General features: G+C 37.1%; 3 protein-coding genes across 3 annotated transcripts; 1 reads left to right on the forward strand and 2 right to left on the reverse strand.

The window, feature by feature from the left end:
* Nucleotides 1-1640: 1640 nt before the first annotated feature.
* snx22 (sorting nexin 22) lies at nt 1641-8873 on the forward strand. Its single transcript, XM_065297770.2, has 6 exons — nt 1641-1796; nt 7321-7509; nt 7843-7937; nt 8044-8082; nt 8176-8243; nt 8326-8873. The coding sequence occupies exons 1-6, from the start codon at nt 1707-1709 to the stop codon at nt 8541-8543; spliced, it is 699 nt and encodes a 232-aa protein (XP_065153842.2). The 5' UTR covers nt 1641-1706; the 3' UTR covers nt 8544-8873.
* A 57-nt stretch (nt 8874-8930) lies between these two features.
* On the reverse strand, nt 8931-10780 carry ppib (peptidylprolyl isomerase B (cyclophilin B)). Its single transcript, XM_065291425.2, has 5 exons — nt 10488-10780; nt 9900-10013; nt 9724-9817; nt 9437-9621; nt 8931-9323 (listed from the first exon to the last, which is right to left on the reverse strand). The coding sequence occupies exons 1-5, from the start codon at nt 10620-10622 to the stop codon at nt 9201-9203; spliced, it is 651 nt and encodes a 216-aa protein (XP_065147497.1). The 5' UTR covers nt 10623-10780; the 3' UTR covers nt 8931-9200.
* A 1367-nt stretch (nt 10781-12147) lies between these two features.
* On the reverse strand, nt 12148-16547 carry depdc7b (DEP domain containing 7, paralog b). Its single transcript, XM_065298070.2, has 9 exons — nt 16423-16547; nt 15907-16348; nt 15696-15823; nt 13538-13730; nt 13216-13463; nt 12988-13130; nt 12773-12898; nt 12581-12656; nt 12148-12496 (listed from the first exon to the last, which is right to left on the reverse strand). Exons 1-9 carry the CDS (start codon nt 16496-16498, stop codon nt 12273-12275), a joined length of 1656 nt encoding a protein of 551 aa, XP_065154142.2. The 5' UTR covers nt 16499-16547; the 3' UTR covers nt 12148-12272.
* Nucleotides 16548-20421: the final 3874 nt, after the last annotated feature.

Genomic DNA, 20421 nt, shown 5'->3' on the forward strand with positions numbered 1-20421 from the left:
TAATTTATTAAGATAAAGGTCTTTTGCAATGATTAATCATTTTGGTAAGAACGGTTTTAAAAAAGCGTACTAAGTCCTTATTAAAGAGATACTTGTCCCTTACAAAATTGATGGTTATGGTTTTCATGGCTCTGCTCTGTGCATTCAGGTATAACAAACTGGTTGACTGAATTAGCAAATGAAATGTTAAATCTGAAGTGTTGTGAAAGTGAATATGAGCATCAGGAATGTGTAATATCTTCAGCCTGAAGTGTATTCAGTCAGCAGTAATGCATGAATGGTCATGTGACACAGGAAATCATGTGATTTAGTCTCCATTCAGAAGGTATGAGCATCGGGTTTAGATGTAGAAATGATGTCTACTGCTGTTTCCAAATATAACTGTGAACTTTATTTAGCAATGATTGAAATGATTTAATATACAGTACAGATTAATAAAGTCCAAACAATGACTTAAAGAGGACATCTCAGAAGACGTTTTTAAGATGTCAAATACATCTTTGGTGTCCCCAGAGTACGTATCTGAAGTTCTAGCTCAAAATATCATATAGATAATTTATTATGAATATAAAAATGTGCTTTTGAGGGTGTGTCCTTTAAAATGCAAATCAGTTGATGTCTGCACTAAATGGGAGTGCTGTGGTTGGATAGTGCAGATTAAGAGGCGTTTTTTCCCCCTTCTGACATCACAAGGGGAGCCAAATTTCAATGACCTATTTTATCACATGCTTGCAGAGAATGGTTTACCAAAACTAAGTTACTGGGTTGATCTTTTCACATTTTCTAGGTTGATACAAGCACTGGGATCCCAATTATAGCATTTAAACATCTAGTCAGATTTTCATGATATGTCCCCTTTAATGCATTATAGATAGATCAATAATATTATATATATGATAAAGCATAACCAGTTTCCCACAAACACTGTCAAAATGTATTACAATGGTATTTGGCAAGAAATGTCATGTTTTGCATATGTGCCACATTACAAATATGATATACTGTATGATATGGTAATAACATAATAATAAATACCACGGCTATACAAAAAAAATGCCACAGGTAGGTTATCCAGAGATTTGCATACTGTGCATTTTGTAGTACTTTATTGCACAAATAAATCCATGATAAAAATGCATCAGTGTGCTTTTAAATATCTTCCCCAATAGTTTATTGGTTTAATAAAGGTGCATGTGCATGTACAAATGATAGGTGATCTTAAGACAAACTTGTTATGCAAATAGCTCAAGAACTCAAAAATATAATTATCTCATGCAAATTTCATAATCCACATTTGATTTCATTCTACATCGTGAGACTGACAATGTTTTGCAATTTAAATGCTTGGAAAAACTGAAGTCTTTGGTGAGACCAATGGGGTTTTACAGTTTGTTACTGTTTAAACTTTTATTCTCACATTTTCAAACAGTCAACAGGACATTATGTAATTTCTCATTTTTATCTCATGCTAAAATGATCCCCACAAGGTCAAAAATGACTGGTATCTTGGGGTCACACAGATTCAAATTACACGCACACACACGCACGCACGCGCGCACACACACACCCGCGTGTTTAGTCTGTGATTTGTGTGGGTGTGTGTTTGGGGGAGGAGCTCTGGAGTGATCAGTCCACACACGCAAACAGCAGTGATCGCAGATCCGGTTCGTGGATGTTGAGTTGAGTCTGTGTGATCTGTTTGCGTGATGTGGGATCATCAGTGCGTGTCTCCAGTCATCGAGGTCTTTATTCCGTCTCTCATGAGGGAACTGGACGAGACCGGAAAGTTGCGCAAAGTAAGTTTGACAGGCACGTGTAACTAAAAATTCATATGTTGATCCTCATGATGTCAGTAAAAATTCTTCTGACGTGCTCTGGTAATTACTTTAGCAATCTGGTCAGAAGAACATGTTGTTTTCTTTTCCACGTTTCATTTGAACTTTTTTTAATTGTTTCCACTAAAATATTTTTCTTTTTTTAAAGTTACTACAATTGTTGTTGGCACTGCAAAATCATAATCAATTCAGTGTCTTCTTAAGAATATTTCTGTATTCGTTTTTTTCTTTTTTATGCATACTGCATATCTTTTAATGACAACGGTGTCGAAATGTTTTCAGTTACATACATTACATTTACATTACATTTCAAACAGACACTAAAGACACGCATAGTTTTCCCTTTGCTTCAATAAAACATTGTATTATTTCTTCATCACTTTCCTGTATTCCATATATTTTTATTCCCTGAACTGTCAATCTGCAAATATCAGACCCGTTCACCGAAGAAGGGGAATAGTATATTGCGTGCGCATGCGCTGTTTGTTCAATACCTCACGCTACGAGCGTCGCGTGCTTTGTTGTTATGTTAGAAAAACTTTGAAAAACGTTTTGGAAGACCATCAGTGACATAAAGTGATTTGAGGTAGTGTTTTGAGATTTAAGTGTTATTTTTCTGTAGTAGGCTATGCTTAATTTTGTTTTTTTCTGGAACAGCGTTGTTGTCACTTTTAACCTGGCATTAGGTATGTTGCTAAAATTTTCTAAAACTAGTTGTTCAGATAGAAAAAGAGCCTAAAAAACGCTTTTAATTGAGACCACGATCATGTTTATGGGTTCAAGAATAACAAAATACTGGCCATTTGAAACTCGAAAATTATTTTGTCCCATGTTTTTCATTAAAATTCAAGAAAATGTGTGACTGAATCATGAAAATTATTATTTTTTTTGCTATAACTTTTTTATTTTTGAGTTATTGACCTGAATCTTTCAGGATAATCTGTTTGCCATATCCTCTACATATTCTACTTCTGAAAAGTCAGATAATATATTAAAAACAAACCACTATTTACACCAAATAACACTCTTTATTCAGAATATCGCTAATAACCCCAAGATTGGCTACAAGATATCAATTGTTTTTAACCAAAGGGTTTTGTATCTAAACACCTTTACAAGTTTTAGATTAAAAACAAAAATATTCAATTCAAAACTATTTTATTGTTTTACATTTACATTACATTTTGCACACATTCTAATATATGCAGACATCTACTACATGGCTATACTGCTGCTTCACATTCTTTGTCCATTCAAGCAGATTTTGGGGGTGGTAAGACTCCTGTGGTCGTCGTTAAAATTTAATAAAAATTCGTTCACTTGTAGTTTAGCAATTAAACTATGTCTTTACTCAACTTCAGCAAAAACAACAACGATTTTACAAACAACAGACTTTGGCGAGCTCGCACGGCCAGTAGTTAACATGAAAGGTGGTGACTAAAAACGAAAATGGTTCTTCCGGTGATGTTAACAATAAAAACTCAAAATTTTCGCCATCAACAAACCAACAGAAGCATTATTTTCAACAACACCGCACGCCACCTGAGGAAATCTTGAGTTTCGTTGAGGGGAACCAAAAAGTCAGCCGCGACAGCGGAGTTAGCATCTATTGAACTTAGCATTTGAAACCTACATACAAGCACACATTTATTTAATGGACTTTATAACTACTGACCTATCAACAGTTACAAATTCTTCTAGTGTCAAAAGTCCACAAAACCAGAACACAACAGAACGTACTGACACCAGAGCAGCCTTTAGCACTGAGCTTTACTTTTAGGAATGAGAGAGAATATGACAGGACATGTTTGGTGTGAAAGGTTTTGGACAACCTTTAGTGTTAAGACACTGCCTGTGAGGATCAGCCGCTGTTTTTCTGGATTTATTCATTTTTTTTCACACAAAAGAGTGCATATTTTGGCAGCGACACCATAGAAGAACCAACCGAACTGTTCATAAGCCCCATTCACTTACATAGTATTATTTTTCCTACTATAGAAGTGAATGGGGCTCATGATCGGTTTGGTGACAAACATTCCTCAAAATATCTTCCTTTGTGTTTATCAGGAAAAAAAATGTGGTTAAAACATGCATGAGAGTGAGTAAATGATGACAGGATTTTTATTTTTGGGTGAACTATCCCTTTAAGCAACCTTTATTTGTAAGGTCAGGCAGCTGCAGGCAGAAACAACTCAGCCAAAACCCAAGGGAAGAGAGTCGCTGCTGTGTTTTCAAATTACACACACAGTGTCTTCCAGTGTGCTTTGGTTTATTTATCAGACCAAAGTTCAACACAGTGCTGATATTTTACTAGTTGTCTAGATTTAAACTGTTTGTGCGTGCTATGCTAAAAGCAGAAGAGCGAAATCTCAGCTGAATCCTGACCAACATGCTGATGTCAGTCAAAACTGTAATGCCATACACATACACACCTGTTACACACACACATTCTGTTTACACAAGTCGGTCATAGCAGTTGTGATATATTTGACATTGCGTGAACTTCCCTGAGGTTTTATTTTTTCAGTCGAAGTTCAGAAGAACCGAAGTTCAGAGGTCAGAGCCGGAAGCTAATGTGAGAGCTGAATGGAGTGACTTGTGTTTGAGAGGTCTTCATCATGGCGAAAACATCCAGCCATGCACATCAGCAACAATGAAAGCTCTATAAGAGAGATTTGAGTCTAAATCGAGTCCTCATGAGCCTAAAAACACAGCACGCAGTTCGGCCCTGCTGACCAAAACTGATGTGTGTCAACCAGGAGCTCAGCCTGGAATGTTCTCCACCCTCCCGAGCTAACTCACTTTAACCACAAAACAAAGGCTTCCCAGAGGATATATTTACTGCTCGCAGGTTGCTCTAGGAGATTTGAGAGAGTTCCCAGTGGTCTTATTGAAATATTAGAGTCTCAGATGTTTCTCCTAAAGTTGCTTAGGAGAATTAAAGTTAAACACATGAGAGCTGCACTGTAAAAAGTGTGAAAGTTGGTTCTACTTAAAAAATTACTTCAATTGGTAACACCTAAAAAATGTAAGCTTTCTCAACTTAAATTTTTCACTTAAAGGAAAACACCACATTTTTTTATATTTTACTATGTTCCTACCTCAACTTAGACAAATGAATACATATCTATCTTTATTCAATGCATGCACTTAATCTTTGTATAGCACATCGTGAATGTGTTAGCATTTAGCCTAGCCCCATTCATTCCTTAGGATCCAAACAGGGATGAATCAAGAAGCCACCATACACTTCCATGTTTTTCGTATTTAAAGACACAAAATAAAATGTGGCGATTTTTTAAGCAAAATGAGAACTATATTATATGGCGGAAGAGCACTTAGTTTACAGCACTTCGACCTCGGCGCACAGTAACAATATGAATAGGGCCAGACCATTCACGACACGCTGTGCAAAGATGAAGTGCACGCATTGATAAAATATATGTATGTATTAATTCGTCTAAATTGAGGTAAGAACAAAGTAAAATATTGAAAAACGACGGTGTTTTCCTTTAAAGTGAAAAACTGTAAATACTGTAAAATTTAAGAAGTTATTTAACTTTTGTGACTATTTAGAAGTTATAAAAATAAAGTTGTAATAACATAACCCCATTCAACTTTATTTTTTTACTCCTTAACTTCTCACCATAGTCAAGAAAGTTGAAATGACTTGTTTAAAGGGGACATATCATGAAAATCTGACTTTTTTAATGTTTAAGTGCGATAATTGGGTCCACAGTGCTTCAACCTAGAAAATGTGAAATTTTTTATTTTATTTTGGTAAATCATTCTCTGCAAGCGTGTGAAAAAAGGGTATTGAAAATTGGCTCCCCTTGTGATGTCAGAAGGGGACGTTATTACAACAATACGCCACTTAAATTGCACTATCCAACCATCTGAAAAACATTGCATTATATCTCAGAACGATCACATTGCAATGTGATCAGCCCACATTAAAAAATAAACAACCAAAAAAAGTAAGGAAAAATTAAATAAATTAACGAGAGAGAGAGAGAGAGAGAGAGAGAGAGATAAAGAGAGAATAATTGACAGCACATTCGAGTTTCAATTTCAACAAACCACCATTATGACGATCAGTGTTTGCATTTCATCGGCTCATTTGCATTTAAAAGGACACACCTAAGAAACGGCATATTTTTGCACACACCTACAAAGTGACATTTTTAACATGCTATAATAAATGATCTATATGGTATTTGAGCTGGAACTTCACATACTCTTGGAAAACCAAAGATTTATTGGACATCTTAAAAAGTTATGTGAAATGTCCCCTTTAAGTCAAATTGTTTCAAATTTAAGTAAAATAACATTTTTTTATAGTGCAGTTAACAGTTCCTATTATCGTGTAGTAGAAATTTTTATACACAGACTTGTCAAAACACGCTCGAGAGACAATAATTTTTATTTCCCACCTGCTTTCTACCTCTCTGATTAAGCCAGAAAATATCTAAGGTATTCTGATGTCGAGAAGCGAAAGATTGAGCTCACAGAGGGAAATGAATGTTCTGCGTTCTTTTGTCTTGGGTGGAAAACGGGAAGCTGGAAGTTCTCAGATCTGCTCCGACTCGTGTGGCCTAAACCCCACCACCCCACACATGATATAGTGTACACCATACTGTATACTACACAGTATATACTCTGAAAACCACTGTCTGAATGTGAAATGTATTATGCAACAATACATTTCAGATAGCAGCATGCAACCTCGTCACATGACCTCACTCTCTGCATGTTAAATCCTGCAACTCTCTTCTCTAAAAGAATAATAATATGGTTACTTTGCATTTGTATCCTGGTTTGTGTAAAACATCTAAAATTCAAGTGGTCCAATCAAATAACAGATCATGAAAAAGATAAATTTTTAGCCTAAGAAATTTTAAAAACAATTTGATTTATCAGCTGATGTAATTGGAAGGTTTATAAACATTGGCTTGGCGTGACATTTCATTGTGATTGTGACAATAGAGACCTGTGTGTTTTATTAAAAGCACTCTGTATTACTCAAAGGTGCAGGGTGTGATCTTACCTGAATTGCTGGCACACCTGTGTGCATTCAACCTCTGTATAAACTCATAAAGCCACAAGGGTAATACAAAAGGCAAGACGTATTTAGTAACTCATGCATGCATGGTCATTTTTTTATGGATTTGATGACGTATTATTAAACACCATGTGACCTGTCTTTAGATTGCTGAATGCATGATGATGAAATAATGAAAAATAGGCATTTGATTAATGGGGAGTGATTTGTAAGTGCTATGACGACATCAGACCTCTAGAGGGCGCATAGTTAAACTCTTAAGTTAGAGACACGCGTGCGCCCTCTGCTGGAAATAAATTAACTATAGACAAACTCTTACACTAAATATGACTTTTTGGCATAGAGATGATAGATGATTTAGATTTTTGGAGTATATTTCTTTTATTGGGCTGCTTTTCTGACATATATGCTATATATATTTAGCTCTTCAGGTTGGAGGTTCTGTTCAACGGAAGGAAGCACTTTGTTTTACGTCGACACAGTGAATTTCAGACGCTTCACAGAAAGCTAAAGAAGATCCTGCGAGCTCCTGATTTCCCCAGTAAGAGAAACCAGCACCTGCGAACCAAACCACTGGAGCAAAGACGACATGAACTGGAGGACTACATCCAGGTGAGCTCTGCGTGTTTACGCATGCGCGCCGCCCTCACCTGCTGCTGAAACTCGACATTCCTGTAGATTAGGATTGGATTGCTTATGTTCTGGATAGTGTATCAAACTTATTTATTTTCTGCAACTATATTCATTTCATAAATTGTACTGTTGCTGCTACATGTTACTTACGAAATAGAAGCACATTAAATACATGCACGTGACGTAATAAAGTTGGGTTATGTGATCTATATTCTTTAATATTACTTTATATGCATACACAAAATAGTAAAAAAAACCACAAAATAATATTTTACACTAAAGCTTTAAATTATTATTTGTTTTTAATTGCAGGTCATATTGTTTCAAAATGAAATCGTTCCTCAAGAGCTCTTGGACTTCCTGCAGGTCAAACATTTTCATGCAGCCACCAAGAACTGCAGCTTAGAGTTTGTATCTGCTTTTATAAGTTTCACCACAGTTTAAATAAGTCACGCATGCGTGCAGGTTTATTAATCTAATAAACTTATTAATGTCCTCATTTTCATATTTCAGTGAAAGCCAGTCAGATGACCCTCAAGAGCAGTGTTACAGGTACACCTGAAAAATCATCAGTTAACTTTCTCATAAATAAATTCCAACATTGTTTAAAGAAAACAATTATATTGATCTGATATCTTCCTACAGGATTCAATTGTTTCATCAGCAAGTAGTCGGTTTCTCAGATGACCCATACCAGTGTGAATCCAGCTCTGGTAATCCTGAGATTTTCCTCTTTACAGAGATTTCCATTTACATCCAAATCACTTTGAAACATTTATTTATTATTTCCTTTAGATCTTCCTGATATAGTGGTGGCCGGTGTCCTGCAGGGTTTGTACCCAAGAGATGTCAAAGTGAGTTTTAAAAAGAGTAAACTCAGTGCTCCAGCAGGCCTCACCTGTGTACCGGAGCTGCCCGTGCATCCCAGAATTCCCACAATTACCATCAGCAGAAGCAACGTTAGCTTGCTGCCCGAGTCTCCGAGTATATCAACTCAATCAGTTCAGTGTTAACCAGTTCATATCACAGTATTATACCGACTGAAACCTTTAAGAAAGCAAGCTATTGAAATACTACACTGGATGTTTACGGATCTTTTGGGTGAAGATTTATGCAATAATTGTGTATTGATATGAAATTGTCATTTTGCAGAAATATCTTTGTGGTTCAAACTTGTTTTCTTTTACAATTTTTTATATTTTGGGATGAAATGTGACCTAGACATTTCCTCAGGAGATCTAATTGATATTAGTGCCCTGAGAAATGTAATTTTGATTGTACCATTAACCAACTTAAGCCTTTTTATTTACAGTATTTCTATTAAATGAAGACTACAACACTGACTTTTTTATTTTCTTAAGTACATCAACACAAAGCAATTACTTAAAACACGAAACAGCTTTTAAGAAAACCTGGATCTTTATTGAACGTGTGTTTACAAAATCAGGTTGTAGCGGGTCAGAAATTTGACCGTGCGGAATGCCTCTATGGACTGGACCCAGGATGTGCCGCTCTGCAAACCAGGACTGGTGCCTGACGGTCCCACGAGTGGGCGGAGCTTCATTGAGCCCACACACATACACACACACGAACTCCATTAATACACTGGTGGCACCGAATGAATTCAAATCCCCTTTACCCCAAAGTCCTGTAATGTCCCCAAAATTAATTTACTCTTTGGGTACGGCATATGGCTTTTCCACGTCGATCTTGCCGCTGTCGTGGATGGTGACGTCTTTGAGAGGTTTGTCTCGTCCATCTGTCTTAGTGCTCTCTATTTTTCTGACCACATCCTTTAAGAGAGCAAGAAAATGACATGAGATTAGTACAATGACCTTATTCAGAAAATAATTCAAATGAACAATATTTATATTAAGTGATGAGGAACAAATGGAGAGTTGCTCACCATCCCTTCCAGGATTTTGCCAAAGACGACGTGTTTGCCGTCCAACCATGGTGTCTGGACGGTTGTGATGAAGAACTGGGAACCGTTAGTGTCCTTGCCAGCGTTGGCCATGCTGAGCCAGCCAGGACCATAATGCTTCAGCTTGAAGTTCTCATCTGGGAAGCGGTCACCATAGATGCTCTTGCCTGAATAAAAACAGACAGATGGGTTATAAATGTCACAACAATACATCTTAAGCTTTATTTTACACAATAGAATAAAGGAAGCTGCATTTCAAGATGTGGTACCTCCGGTTCCATCGCCTCTGGTGAAATCTCCTCCCTGGATCATGAAGTCTTTGATCACTCGGTGAAACTTGCTGCCTTTATAACCAAATCCTTTCTGAAGATTCAAATTTGCATTGGTTAGTCCATTTATTTCACTTAATGATGAATGCTTAACAATAGCGAAAAAACAAGTTTACCTCTCCAGTGGCCAGCTGAAGGAAGTTTTCTGTCGTTTTGGGAACAGTTTTCCCGAACAGTCCAATAACTATCCGCCCGACATCCTCATCTCCAATCCGTACGTCAAAGAAAACCTGAAAAAACATCACGTGCAGATTTGAGCCCAACCCATTGGAACCAGAACAAGAGTGCTGCGTAATGGCGCATGAACCGGTTCACCATGCAGGCTTTTCAAATTATTGCCATGAATTAAAGCAAAATGTATCGCATCTGTAATTGCACATTACTCAAATATTTTATTTTTATATAAATCACCGAGTATGTAAATGGCACATAGGAATACATTATTTCTGGAAAATCCATTTACTGTGTGTGTGTGCCCATGTCTTGCACAAAATCAAAGGGTTCATTCTAATGCAATAAAAAACTCACGCGCTTCCAATGTCAACAATAAGAATCAAGTTCCAGGAACCTGGAACGCTAGATTTCAATGTGAATGCCACATTTGATTCGGATTCAAATGCAAATTGTAACCTATATTTTTAACGTTCAGATGCAAGGATGTTGCAGTGAATGTAGCATTGCACAGTCGTGCGGCGTCTCTGTACCTTGTTCGTGACTTTAGGGCCCTTTTTCTTTTCATCCGCCTCCGATCCGCTCGGGAAGAGCAGAAATACCACCGAGCCGACGATTAACGTAACTGCCACCAAAAACTTCATCCTCCTCTCGCAAACCCGAACCATGAACAACCCCAAAAAAACTGAACGTGTGGCACTGACTGAATATTACGGATTCTGTGGCATCCGGGGAGGAGATTTCAGCTGCGCCCAGAATTCAGAACTGATCCAAGACCAGCTCGCGCATGTGCTATTCAATGTATATTTGTGGTAAGAGAAAATCGAGCTGGTTTAGGAACAGCGGCAAAAAAAAGGAACAACGGCTGAGAGCTCGCTCGCTGTATCGTGACGTGGCGCCACCCATCGGGCGCTTATTGGACCGATTGTTGTCTGTCGTGGATGGAAGAGCCAATCAGAGATTGAAACGCGTACAGAAAGGACGAAGCCACAGCGGCTTCTAGCGGCGCCACCGTGTTAAAGGGATGTGGCTAGAAGGGATAAAACAACGACCGAAATGTCGCCGGGTGAACGCAGTTTAATCCTAATAACCCTGCATTCCCCCCAAACCCAACATTTTACGGGATTTAGTCCGTAGCCGGACTCTAACCGCACCTAGCCAGAATCCGCTGTTTTAATCCTAACCCTTTCTCCAAACTTGACCCTAAGCACAACATATCGCGAGATTTAGGCGTTAGTTGTATCCCATCTAGCCAAAACCGCGTAAATGGGAAAGCACGGAAAAAAGCATACGTCCTGAAATAAAGTAATTTTAATAAGATAAAAAGTATCACATATCAGTAAAAAGTGCTAAACATGAATAAATGAACAATGAATGGTCTAATGTAACAAGTTAAAGTGAATTTATATATTTCATATGTTTGACTTTGTTATAGACACTTTTGGTATGTTTTATTTAATCACTGACAGGAAGATGCACGTTTCAGTAGGCTTATGTTTGGGTTGACATTAACATATAACATTATATCTTATATACCAGAAAAAATTACCATTTAACAATCCAGCTGGACCATTATGAAACATATATTTTAAGGCCAAACCAGGACTTTTAACAGGAAAATATCATTGGAATCTGACTTTTTCCATGTTTAAGTGCTATAATTGGGTCCCCAGTGCTTCTATCAACCTAGAAAATGTGGAAAAAAAACAGTCCAGTAACTTAGTTTTGGTAAATCATTCGCAGATGGGCATGTGAAAAAATAGGTCATTGAAATTTGGCTCCCCTTGTGATGTCAGAAGGGGATAAACCGCCCCTTAATCTGCACTATCCGACCACTGCACTGCCATTTAGTGCAGAGATCAGCTCATTTGCATTTTAAAGGACACACCCACAAACCACATACCACATTTTTGCTCACACCTACAAAGTGGCAATTTTAACATGCTATAATAAATTATCGAAATGGTATTATGAGCCAAAACTTCACATATGTACTCTGGGGACACCAAAGATTTATTTGAAATCTCAAATAAAGTCTTGTAAAATGTCTTCTTTAACATACGTTAAAGACTGAACATCTGATTTATACTTGCATGCACATTTATGCATTTAGCAGATGCTTCACAATACAATCAAAATTTTGCAGTATGCGTGTCCTCTATGATTGAACACCACAACGTTTTCTCAAACTCCTCTCAACCAATTCTATACCAATCGAGGTACAGGAACATACTGTATAGGCACATGCATTTAAATATGTTTATTTAAATTTAAAAAATACACACAATATTTATTTTTCAAGAGTTTACAGCAACACTTTAAACATCAAGAAGGTTTAAAGAGCTCAGTCTAGATCCAAAATACTGCATAAAGATCTCAGGGTGTCCCTTGTAAAACTGTGCCAGGAGTCGTTTCTTTTCCTTCATTGAATATTTGGTGTTTTCGTCGATCTTCTTAAGCAGAGCGTACAATTCGCTTTTTGTTGATTCTTTTACAGTCTCGGTGTAAACTTCCCTTGACACTCGCCGACAAAATGGGGTGTCTAACAGATCAGACGGAAATGTTAATAAAGGCTGTAAATGCTTATTGTAAGTCATCTATAAAATACAAACGTGTCATACAGTACCAGTGGTGGGGAAATCTCTGTGTTTCACAATGTCATCCAGCTTTTCACTAACCAGCTTGTGAAGAGAACCTGGAATCTATTAAGAGATCAGACACAGTCAATGACTCTTACTGACTAATGATGAATGATCATCATATAGTGAATCAGCATACAATACAGCTCTATTTTCAAAAGGAGGGGACTTATAGGAACCTTGAAGATCTCCTGATGGTTGTCGAGCATGAAGAGAAGCAGAAGGTCTAGCTTTCCTTTCGCCAGACTTCGGCTTTGGATGATGGCTCTCGTAAAGGTCTTCCTCACAATCACACGGTTATCGATCTAAAACGATTATTTAAGATGATTAACATTGTGAACTACTTACATTTATAAAAGAGTATGCAAGGAGGATCCATATACGTTCACTTCACCTGTGTGTGTAGCTGGATCTCCGCAGCGTCTGCAGCCACAGCCATGAACTCCAGCAATCTGCGCAGTTCCTCACGCGCAGACGCAGACAGAAGCTTCAGTGTCAGCTGTAAAACTTCAAGGGCTCGTTCAAACTTCCCATTTTCTACATGGAAGACCGATCACAGAGAGGAAGAATGTTTTATTATGCATTACAAATACACAAACCCAATGAGGAGCTTTGGTCTCACCCAAAAGCTCCACGATCTCAACATAGACATCCAGCATGCTGTCACAGAGGAGCGACTTGAAATCCATGTGTCCATAATGTTTGTCCAGTACGTGAAACAGCAGTAATTTACACTCATCTGAAGGTCTGCCCTCCTCACCGTCCTCATCCTCAAAGGAGAAGCCAGGAAGCTCTCTGCTCACCTCCACCACGAGCTGGTCAGGCAGAAAATCGAGCAGGTCTATGGCTGCCGACAACCAAACGTCAGACCTGATCAGAAAAAAACAGTCAGGCATATTAGTTTCTGTGGTTTTGTTTATTGTTTAGATGTGAAGGATTCTCACTGTGAGTCTCTGAAGGCCTTGAGAACTTCTCTGTCCAGGTAGTTGCTGGTGTAAAGCAGGTCAGGCTCATTATCACGGCCTCGAGATGGTGGAGAAGCAATCTTGCCACAGTCCAGGACTCCCTCCAGCAGGGGGAGATCTATCAAGCGGGACAACCGCTGTACTGTTTGCTCGTGCCACACTTCTCTTACAACTTAGGGTTGGAGAAAGAGAAAGAGATCTATTTAGGGCAGTATTTCTCAACCAAAAAAAAAAGAGTTTCTAACTTAGTATTTTTGTCTTGTTTTTAGTAGAAATACCTAAAACTTCTTAAATCAAGATTGATGAGCAAAATGACCGAAGAAAAAAAAGTCTAGTTTTTAGACAATTTTTTTTTATAATTTAGGTAAATTTTTGCTTAAAACAAACAAAAATATCTGCCAATGGGGTGAGAAAAATTTGATTGAATTAAGTGTTAAAAAATAAATCTTATTTTAAGTTTTTTTTTCCTCACCCTATTGGCAGATATTTTTGCTTGTTTTAAGCACAAATACACTTAAATTTAATTTTTTTCTAAAAACTAGACTTATTTTCTTATGTCTTTTTGCGCATCAAGAAAAATCATCTTAATTTAAGAATTTTTAGACATTTCTACTAAAAACAAGACAAAAATACAAAGTCATTTTTGCAGTATAGAAGGGATACAGCTACGGCCAAAATTTCGTGAAATCTTCCCGGATGAGCTCCGTTTTCATCCTAATTGTACCCCCAAACCTAACCCTAAGGGCCGGTTTCCCAGACAGGGCTTATCCTAGTCCCAGACTAAAATTTAATTTCTTTAATTTCAAATCACCTTATACTGACATATTTTAACATATATCAGTGCTATTGTTTTGTCTTTAGATGCACACCAGTATTGTTTTTTTTTTTGTAAGGTACGTTTGTAAAAAAATGTATGTCCTAAGGCCTGGTCTTAATCTAAACCCTGTCCGGGAAACTGCCCCTAAACCCATAATTTCTCAGGATTTAAACTGTAGCTGTATCCCATTCTAGTTAAAACTGCTGTTTTTCATCATAATCCTATACCTCCAAACCGAACTCTAATCCCAACATCTCAAACATTTTGGCCATAGCTGTATACCCGCTAGCAAGAAATGGGAACTTGTGAGACAAAACAAACCACTATTAAAGCTTTACTAGAAATTGGGACATTTCTTAGTGATTGGTTCCCAGAAACTAGATGACTCTGTGATAGATCTGCACCAGAGCTACTGACTTTGGCGCAGATCTGGCTCAGAGTCGTCTGTTGTCTGGGTTATTATTGGAACAAATATACATCCGTCTAGTTTTGCCAAACTCTAGAATATAAGCTTATAACATCAAACACAAACTGTAAAGCTTTCAAATTTATGTAATTTTATCATCATATAATATTATTGTTTATCTTTTGCCTTTCATTTCTTTAATTTTTTTGCTGTTCACTTTGACCTTTAATATCTTTTCCTAGTATTGCCTTGTATCGATAGACACAGATGAAATACTTGTATTTGTCCTTGTATGTTTACTATATGAACTTACATTATCATTATGCAAATTCTTTTAATGCATAAAACATGAAGTACTACATTTGCAAAGCAAGCAATAAAGTGGCGCAGGGATGCACAGTAAATAAAAATTTTCTGAATTTTGAAGTATAAATGCATTTAAAAGCCAGATTTTTACTTCATAAAATGATCACAAAAGTTGTGTCCATCTGTGAAGATGAACGTGTTGGTCAAAATGTGTAATTGTCAAACTTATGTTCAACACCGAGCTTATTCTTGCGATAAACCAAAAGTCTATGGGAAAAATTAATGGGCTTTTTTGCAAAGGAAAAAGTGTCGCGCTACCTTCGAGATTAGCCTACAAAAAATACAGTATGCATTGCATACTATTATTAATGAAGTGCATTGCTTCATGGGATAAAGCCCAGACTGGCAAACATTTAACATGAAGTTGCATAAACAAAGCAACACAATATTATTCAAGGAAATTTCAAATTAAACATATTACGTAATGTATTTTAGTTCAAATAACTCAGTATGCCAATGTTTGAAATGTTGCATTAAAACAAACAGCAGGCAATATACATTATACTCAGTAACAACCAGCCTTTGTACAGCATGAACAAAAGACTTACCAGATGGTGGAAGACATTCAATGGGAGGAGAACCAACAAGTCCCGTCAAGTCCAGCTTCTCCATGAGTTGATCCAACACTTGACCTGGTTTAACAGGTGTGCTATGAGAGAACAACAGAACGTCTGGCCTAAAAACAAATGACCAAATGATCAGATTTAAACATTTGCAATATAAATCTCATACAGTGATCATATACAAGTTCTAGGGCACCTGCATGGAGTGACGTTCAAGGAGTTCTCCTCATTGGGAGACAACAGAACCGTTTCAAACATGTCCACAGAAGGACCCTCCATGTTGAGGAACCTGTACAGACCGGTGTTACTGTCCTGAAAGACTTCTGCTTTGTTGGCCTTCCCCAGAGATTTGGTTCCCACCGCCTCAAACACTTTATAATCCAGCAGCACCTGGCAAACACGAACCACTCTGCTCCTGCAGACCTCAACATCTCCCAAAACTTTATTTTGGATGAGATGAACCTGGACGACATCAGCGGCGTCTGAGCCCAGGAAGCAGTTATCGTGAGATTTCAGATGTTTCCTGCGTCTTTTGATCTTCACTTGGGTCTGAAGAACAGTAATGATGTTGCTCCACATGTCTTGGTTGTGGGTATCTGTGCTTTGCACCACTGTGGGCTTGTTGATCAGTTTGTGATCTACAGAAACATTCAAAACAAATTATACACAAATCTATGCTATTGTATTTCACATCAAACATGTTGGACTTTACCATGTGGTCGGTTCATGGGACTGTATAGTTTTCCCATAACATTTAGCACTGCGACCTTATCCCGAACTGAAGCCATGAACTCTTTTCCTCTCTGCAGATGTCAAACTCATTAATCAGTTTCACTTATTAATCACCTCCTATTATTGACTTTTCTATCTGATTGGCTAAAACAGTGAGCCAATAAAAGGAGTGCTAAAAATACAGAAATTTAACACTAGATGGCAGTAAATAATAGGATTAGTCCCACTGCATTCTACTCGCTACATAGTGTCAACTTGTACACTGTACACTTTCCTTGACAAAGTGCACAGTATCTGTCTGTCTGCCTGCCTGTCTGTCTGTATTGTCTGGCTATTTCTAACATTCAACAGATCTATTTATATAAGTTTTCTGCTTTGGATATCTCCTGTCATCACGTGAAAGGAAAGATGTGTTTGTCATATCACTTACACTCACACACATAAACACATTCTCATTGGATGAGCACAGCAATGTGACCTATGATGAGAGCTTGATAATGTTCCATTGTGCTATCTTCTCTGTGGTCACATCTCTCTCTCTCTCTCTCTCTCTCTCTCTCTCTCTCTCTCTCTCTCTGTCCTCTACAGATCCTGCTGTTTTTAATTTTGGTGTGTGGAGGGAATGTTGCGGTGAACATTGGGCCAGTTCCCTGAGGGAGTTTAAATACCTGAATGAAACATCTTAAAACAGATCTTTGTTTGATGTCCAAGAGAAAAAATGAAACCATAACAATCCGAGGAGCAATGAAATACTATCACATAAATAATTCAGCAGGCGTTTTTCTATCTTTGTTACATAATTATTTTCATAACTCTCGGTCACACGGTGTGGGTATGAGGGAGAATCTATTGACTTTATCTGCTGACACTGTGAAGAACTTCTTTATCATTTTTATTAGATATTTTTAAAGGGAAAGGCCATCCAAAAATGAAAATTCTGCCATCGTTTACTCAAACTTGTATAAATTTCTTTGTTTTGCTATACACAAAAGAAGATATTTTATTGAATGTTTGTAACAAAGCAGATCTGGGGCACCATTGACTTCCATAGTATTATTTTTTTCTTATTATGGAATACAATGGTGCCCCAGATCTGCTTTGTTACAAACATTCATCAAAATATATTCCTTTGTGTTCAGAAAAACTAGGGAAATTCATACAGGTTTGGAACAATTCGAGGTTAAGTTAATTGATGAAAAAAATAGATTTTCATGTACTGTTTCTTTAAGAGATAAACACTGACCACTCAGAGAACCAGAAACAATTGTTGATTTAAATCTAATTTAAACATGAAATAATCACAGATTTATTTTGATGTAAATAAATCTGTGTGGTTTTTAAACTTTTTGATGGCGGGACCCCACATATGATAAAACTTTAGAAAGGGACCCCTTTACTTATGTTTATAAAGAAACATTTAAACTGTTTTAAAGGAAAACACCACCGTTTTTCAATATTTTACTATGATCTTACCTCAATTTAGACAAATTAATACATACCTATCTTTTTTTAATGCATGCATGTATTCTTTGCACAGCGCATTGTGAATGTGTTAGCATTTAGCCTAGCCCCATTCATTCCTTAGGATCCAAACAGGGATGAATTAAAAGCCACCAACACTTCCATGTTTTCCCTATTTAAAGACTGTTACATGAGTAGTTACACGAGTAACTATGGTGGCACAAAATAAAACGTGGCATTTTTTTAGGCGGATAAAAAATGAGAACTATATTGTATGGCGGAAGAGAGTTAGTTTACAGCACTTCGACCTTTGGTGCAGTAGCATCATCACTCCTGACTACTCCCCCTCTCGCTCAAACTTCTGTCAATATTACTGCGCCCGAGGTTGAAGTGCTGCAAACTAAAAGTTTTATTTTGTGCCACCATACTTACTTGTGTAACTACTCATGTAACATGTCTTTTAATAGGGAAAACATGAAAGTGTTTGGTGGCGTCTAAATTCATCCCTGTTTGGATCCTAAGGAATGAATGGGGCTAGGCTAAATGCTAACACATTCACGATGTGCTGTACAAAGATTAAGTGCATGCATTGAATAAAGATAGATATGCATTCATTTGTATAAGTTGAGGTAAGAACATAGTAAAATATAGAAAAACTGTGTCGTTTTCCTTTAAATAAATAGTCATTGTGATATTATGAAGACAGGAAAAACTATAGCTACACATACACTTGTTATAATTTTTGCTTAGTCTTTTTTCTCTTTCCATTTTTAAGGAAGCCCTTGGAACATTCCAGTTTGAAAACTCCTGCTTTGACAGACATCAATAGCTGTGACCCACACCTGCATTTCCACCACTAGGGGGCAGAAACTTGATTCCAGGGTGCACGTGAGGCCAAGTTTCATCCGAGATGCAAATCTTAAAGCAGCACACGTGCAGACAGTTACTGAAACCGAAGTCCGCTGTCCGGCTGCTCACCACAACACAGCGCGGAGCAGATTCCTGAAGCTCTCCAGATCAAACGAACACAAACAGCTCAATCTGGAGTCTGTTTGACTTAAACTTCCCCTCCACCAATCAGTGGCTAAATTACACTGAGCGAGATCCAAACAGAAGCAAACAAAAGAAAACAAATCTGATTGGCTGAGACAGAATGGATGGGTGAGGTTTCAGGTGCGGTGGTGGATATCTTTTGCAGGCGGGATTCATGCAAAGTTCAATGTGATTATCACAATTTGGATGGAAAGTTTCTATTCCTTGTTAAAAATCTAAATTTGGTTGCTTAAGGCTGGTTTAAATCAACTACTTTGCTGGTTTATTTATGATGGTCATTACAGGACATGATGCAATAATGTTTGCCTCACAAACAAAGCAGGTGCCGTCCTTCATTGAGTTATGAACCTTTGAACGTCTGATATTCAAATAAACGTAGTTCCACAGTGAACACATTTGAAAAACAGTTTCTATGCAAACGAAGGCAAATATTTCATTCAAGATATTACTTGGCATGGCATACTCCCCACATATTGAAATATGGAAATCATACAGAAAATATATATATGTGTATAGATAGTCTGGTTTATAGATATAGTCTGGTTTTCCAGATGTGCTGTTTTTTTTTTAAACTAGGCCGTTTTATGTAACACTAAAAAGGTACAAAAGCTGTCACTGGGGTGAAACCCTTTAAAAACAACATCTTTGTACCTAAATATTGCATATTAAAACCTCAAAGGTACACATTGGTACCTCAAAGGTAATGTACACTGAAGTATGAAAACATGTTTTATATTACATTACATTATATGGGTCAATGACGTGACGTTAATTATTTTGTGTCCATATGGTTCAATTAAATGTAAAAGGGTTAAAATTTCAAAATAAATTTGCAGATTTGAATAAATTCTCTTTTTTGAGGACCTGGCTTTATTGGCTTTATTTCAATTTGAAAGAATATTCAGGGGATAATTGCAAAAATGACAAAAAATGGTTTAACTAGTATTTTTTTAATGAAAATATAAATATATTCATAAAAAAATGTATAATAAAATATAATCACCTAATTTAGTGTAATATTATTTTTTTACATACATTTTTACAACATTTGTCAAAGATTATTTAGAAAACAGAGCTGTTTTCAGCATATGTCCGGACAAATATTACAAAAACGCATTAAAATTTACATTTAGAAATAACTAATAAAATATATAGATTTTTTGTTTATGCCATCAAGGTGGATATAATATTTAATATTTCTCATTCTTTGGCGCAATAATTGGCGCAATAATTGGCGGTAAGAACATCTGACATTTTCAGGTCTTTATTTTCATAAAAATTGTGCAAATGTTACGTTAGTAAATCAGAATCTTACGACTGCAGCGTTTGTCCAAGAATTTTATATCAGACACCTTACAGAGAGAGAGAGAGAGAGAGAGAGAGAGAGAGAGAGAGAGAGAGAGAGAGAGAGAGAGAGAGAGAGAGAGAGAGAGAGAGAGAGAGAGAGAGAGAGAGAGAGAGAGAG

Source organism: Paramisgurnus dabryanus, chromosome 23 (assembly GCF_030506205.2).
Source record: "Paramisgurnus dabryanus chromosome 23, PD_genome_1.1, whole genome shotgun sequence".
Classification (NCBI taxonomy): domain Eukaryota; kingdom Metazoa; phylum Chordata; class Actinopteri; order Cypriniformes; family Cobitidae; genus Paramisgurnus; species Paramisgurnus dabryanus.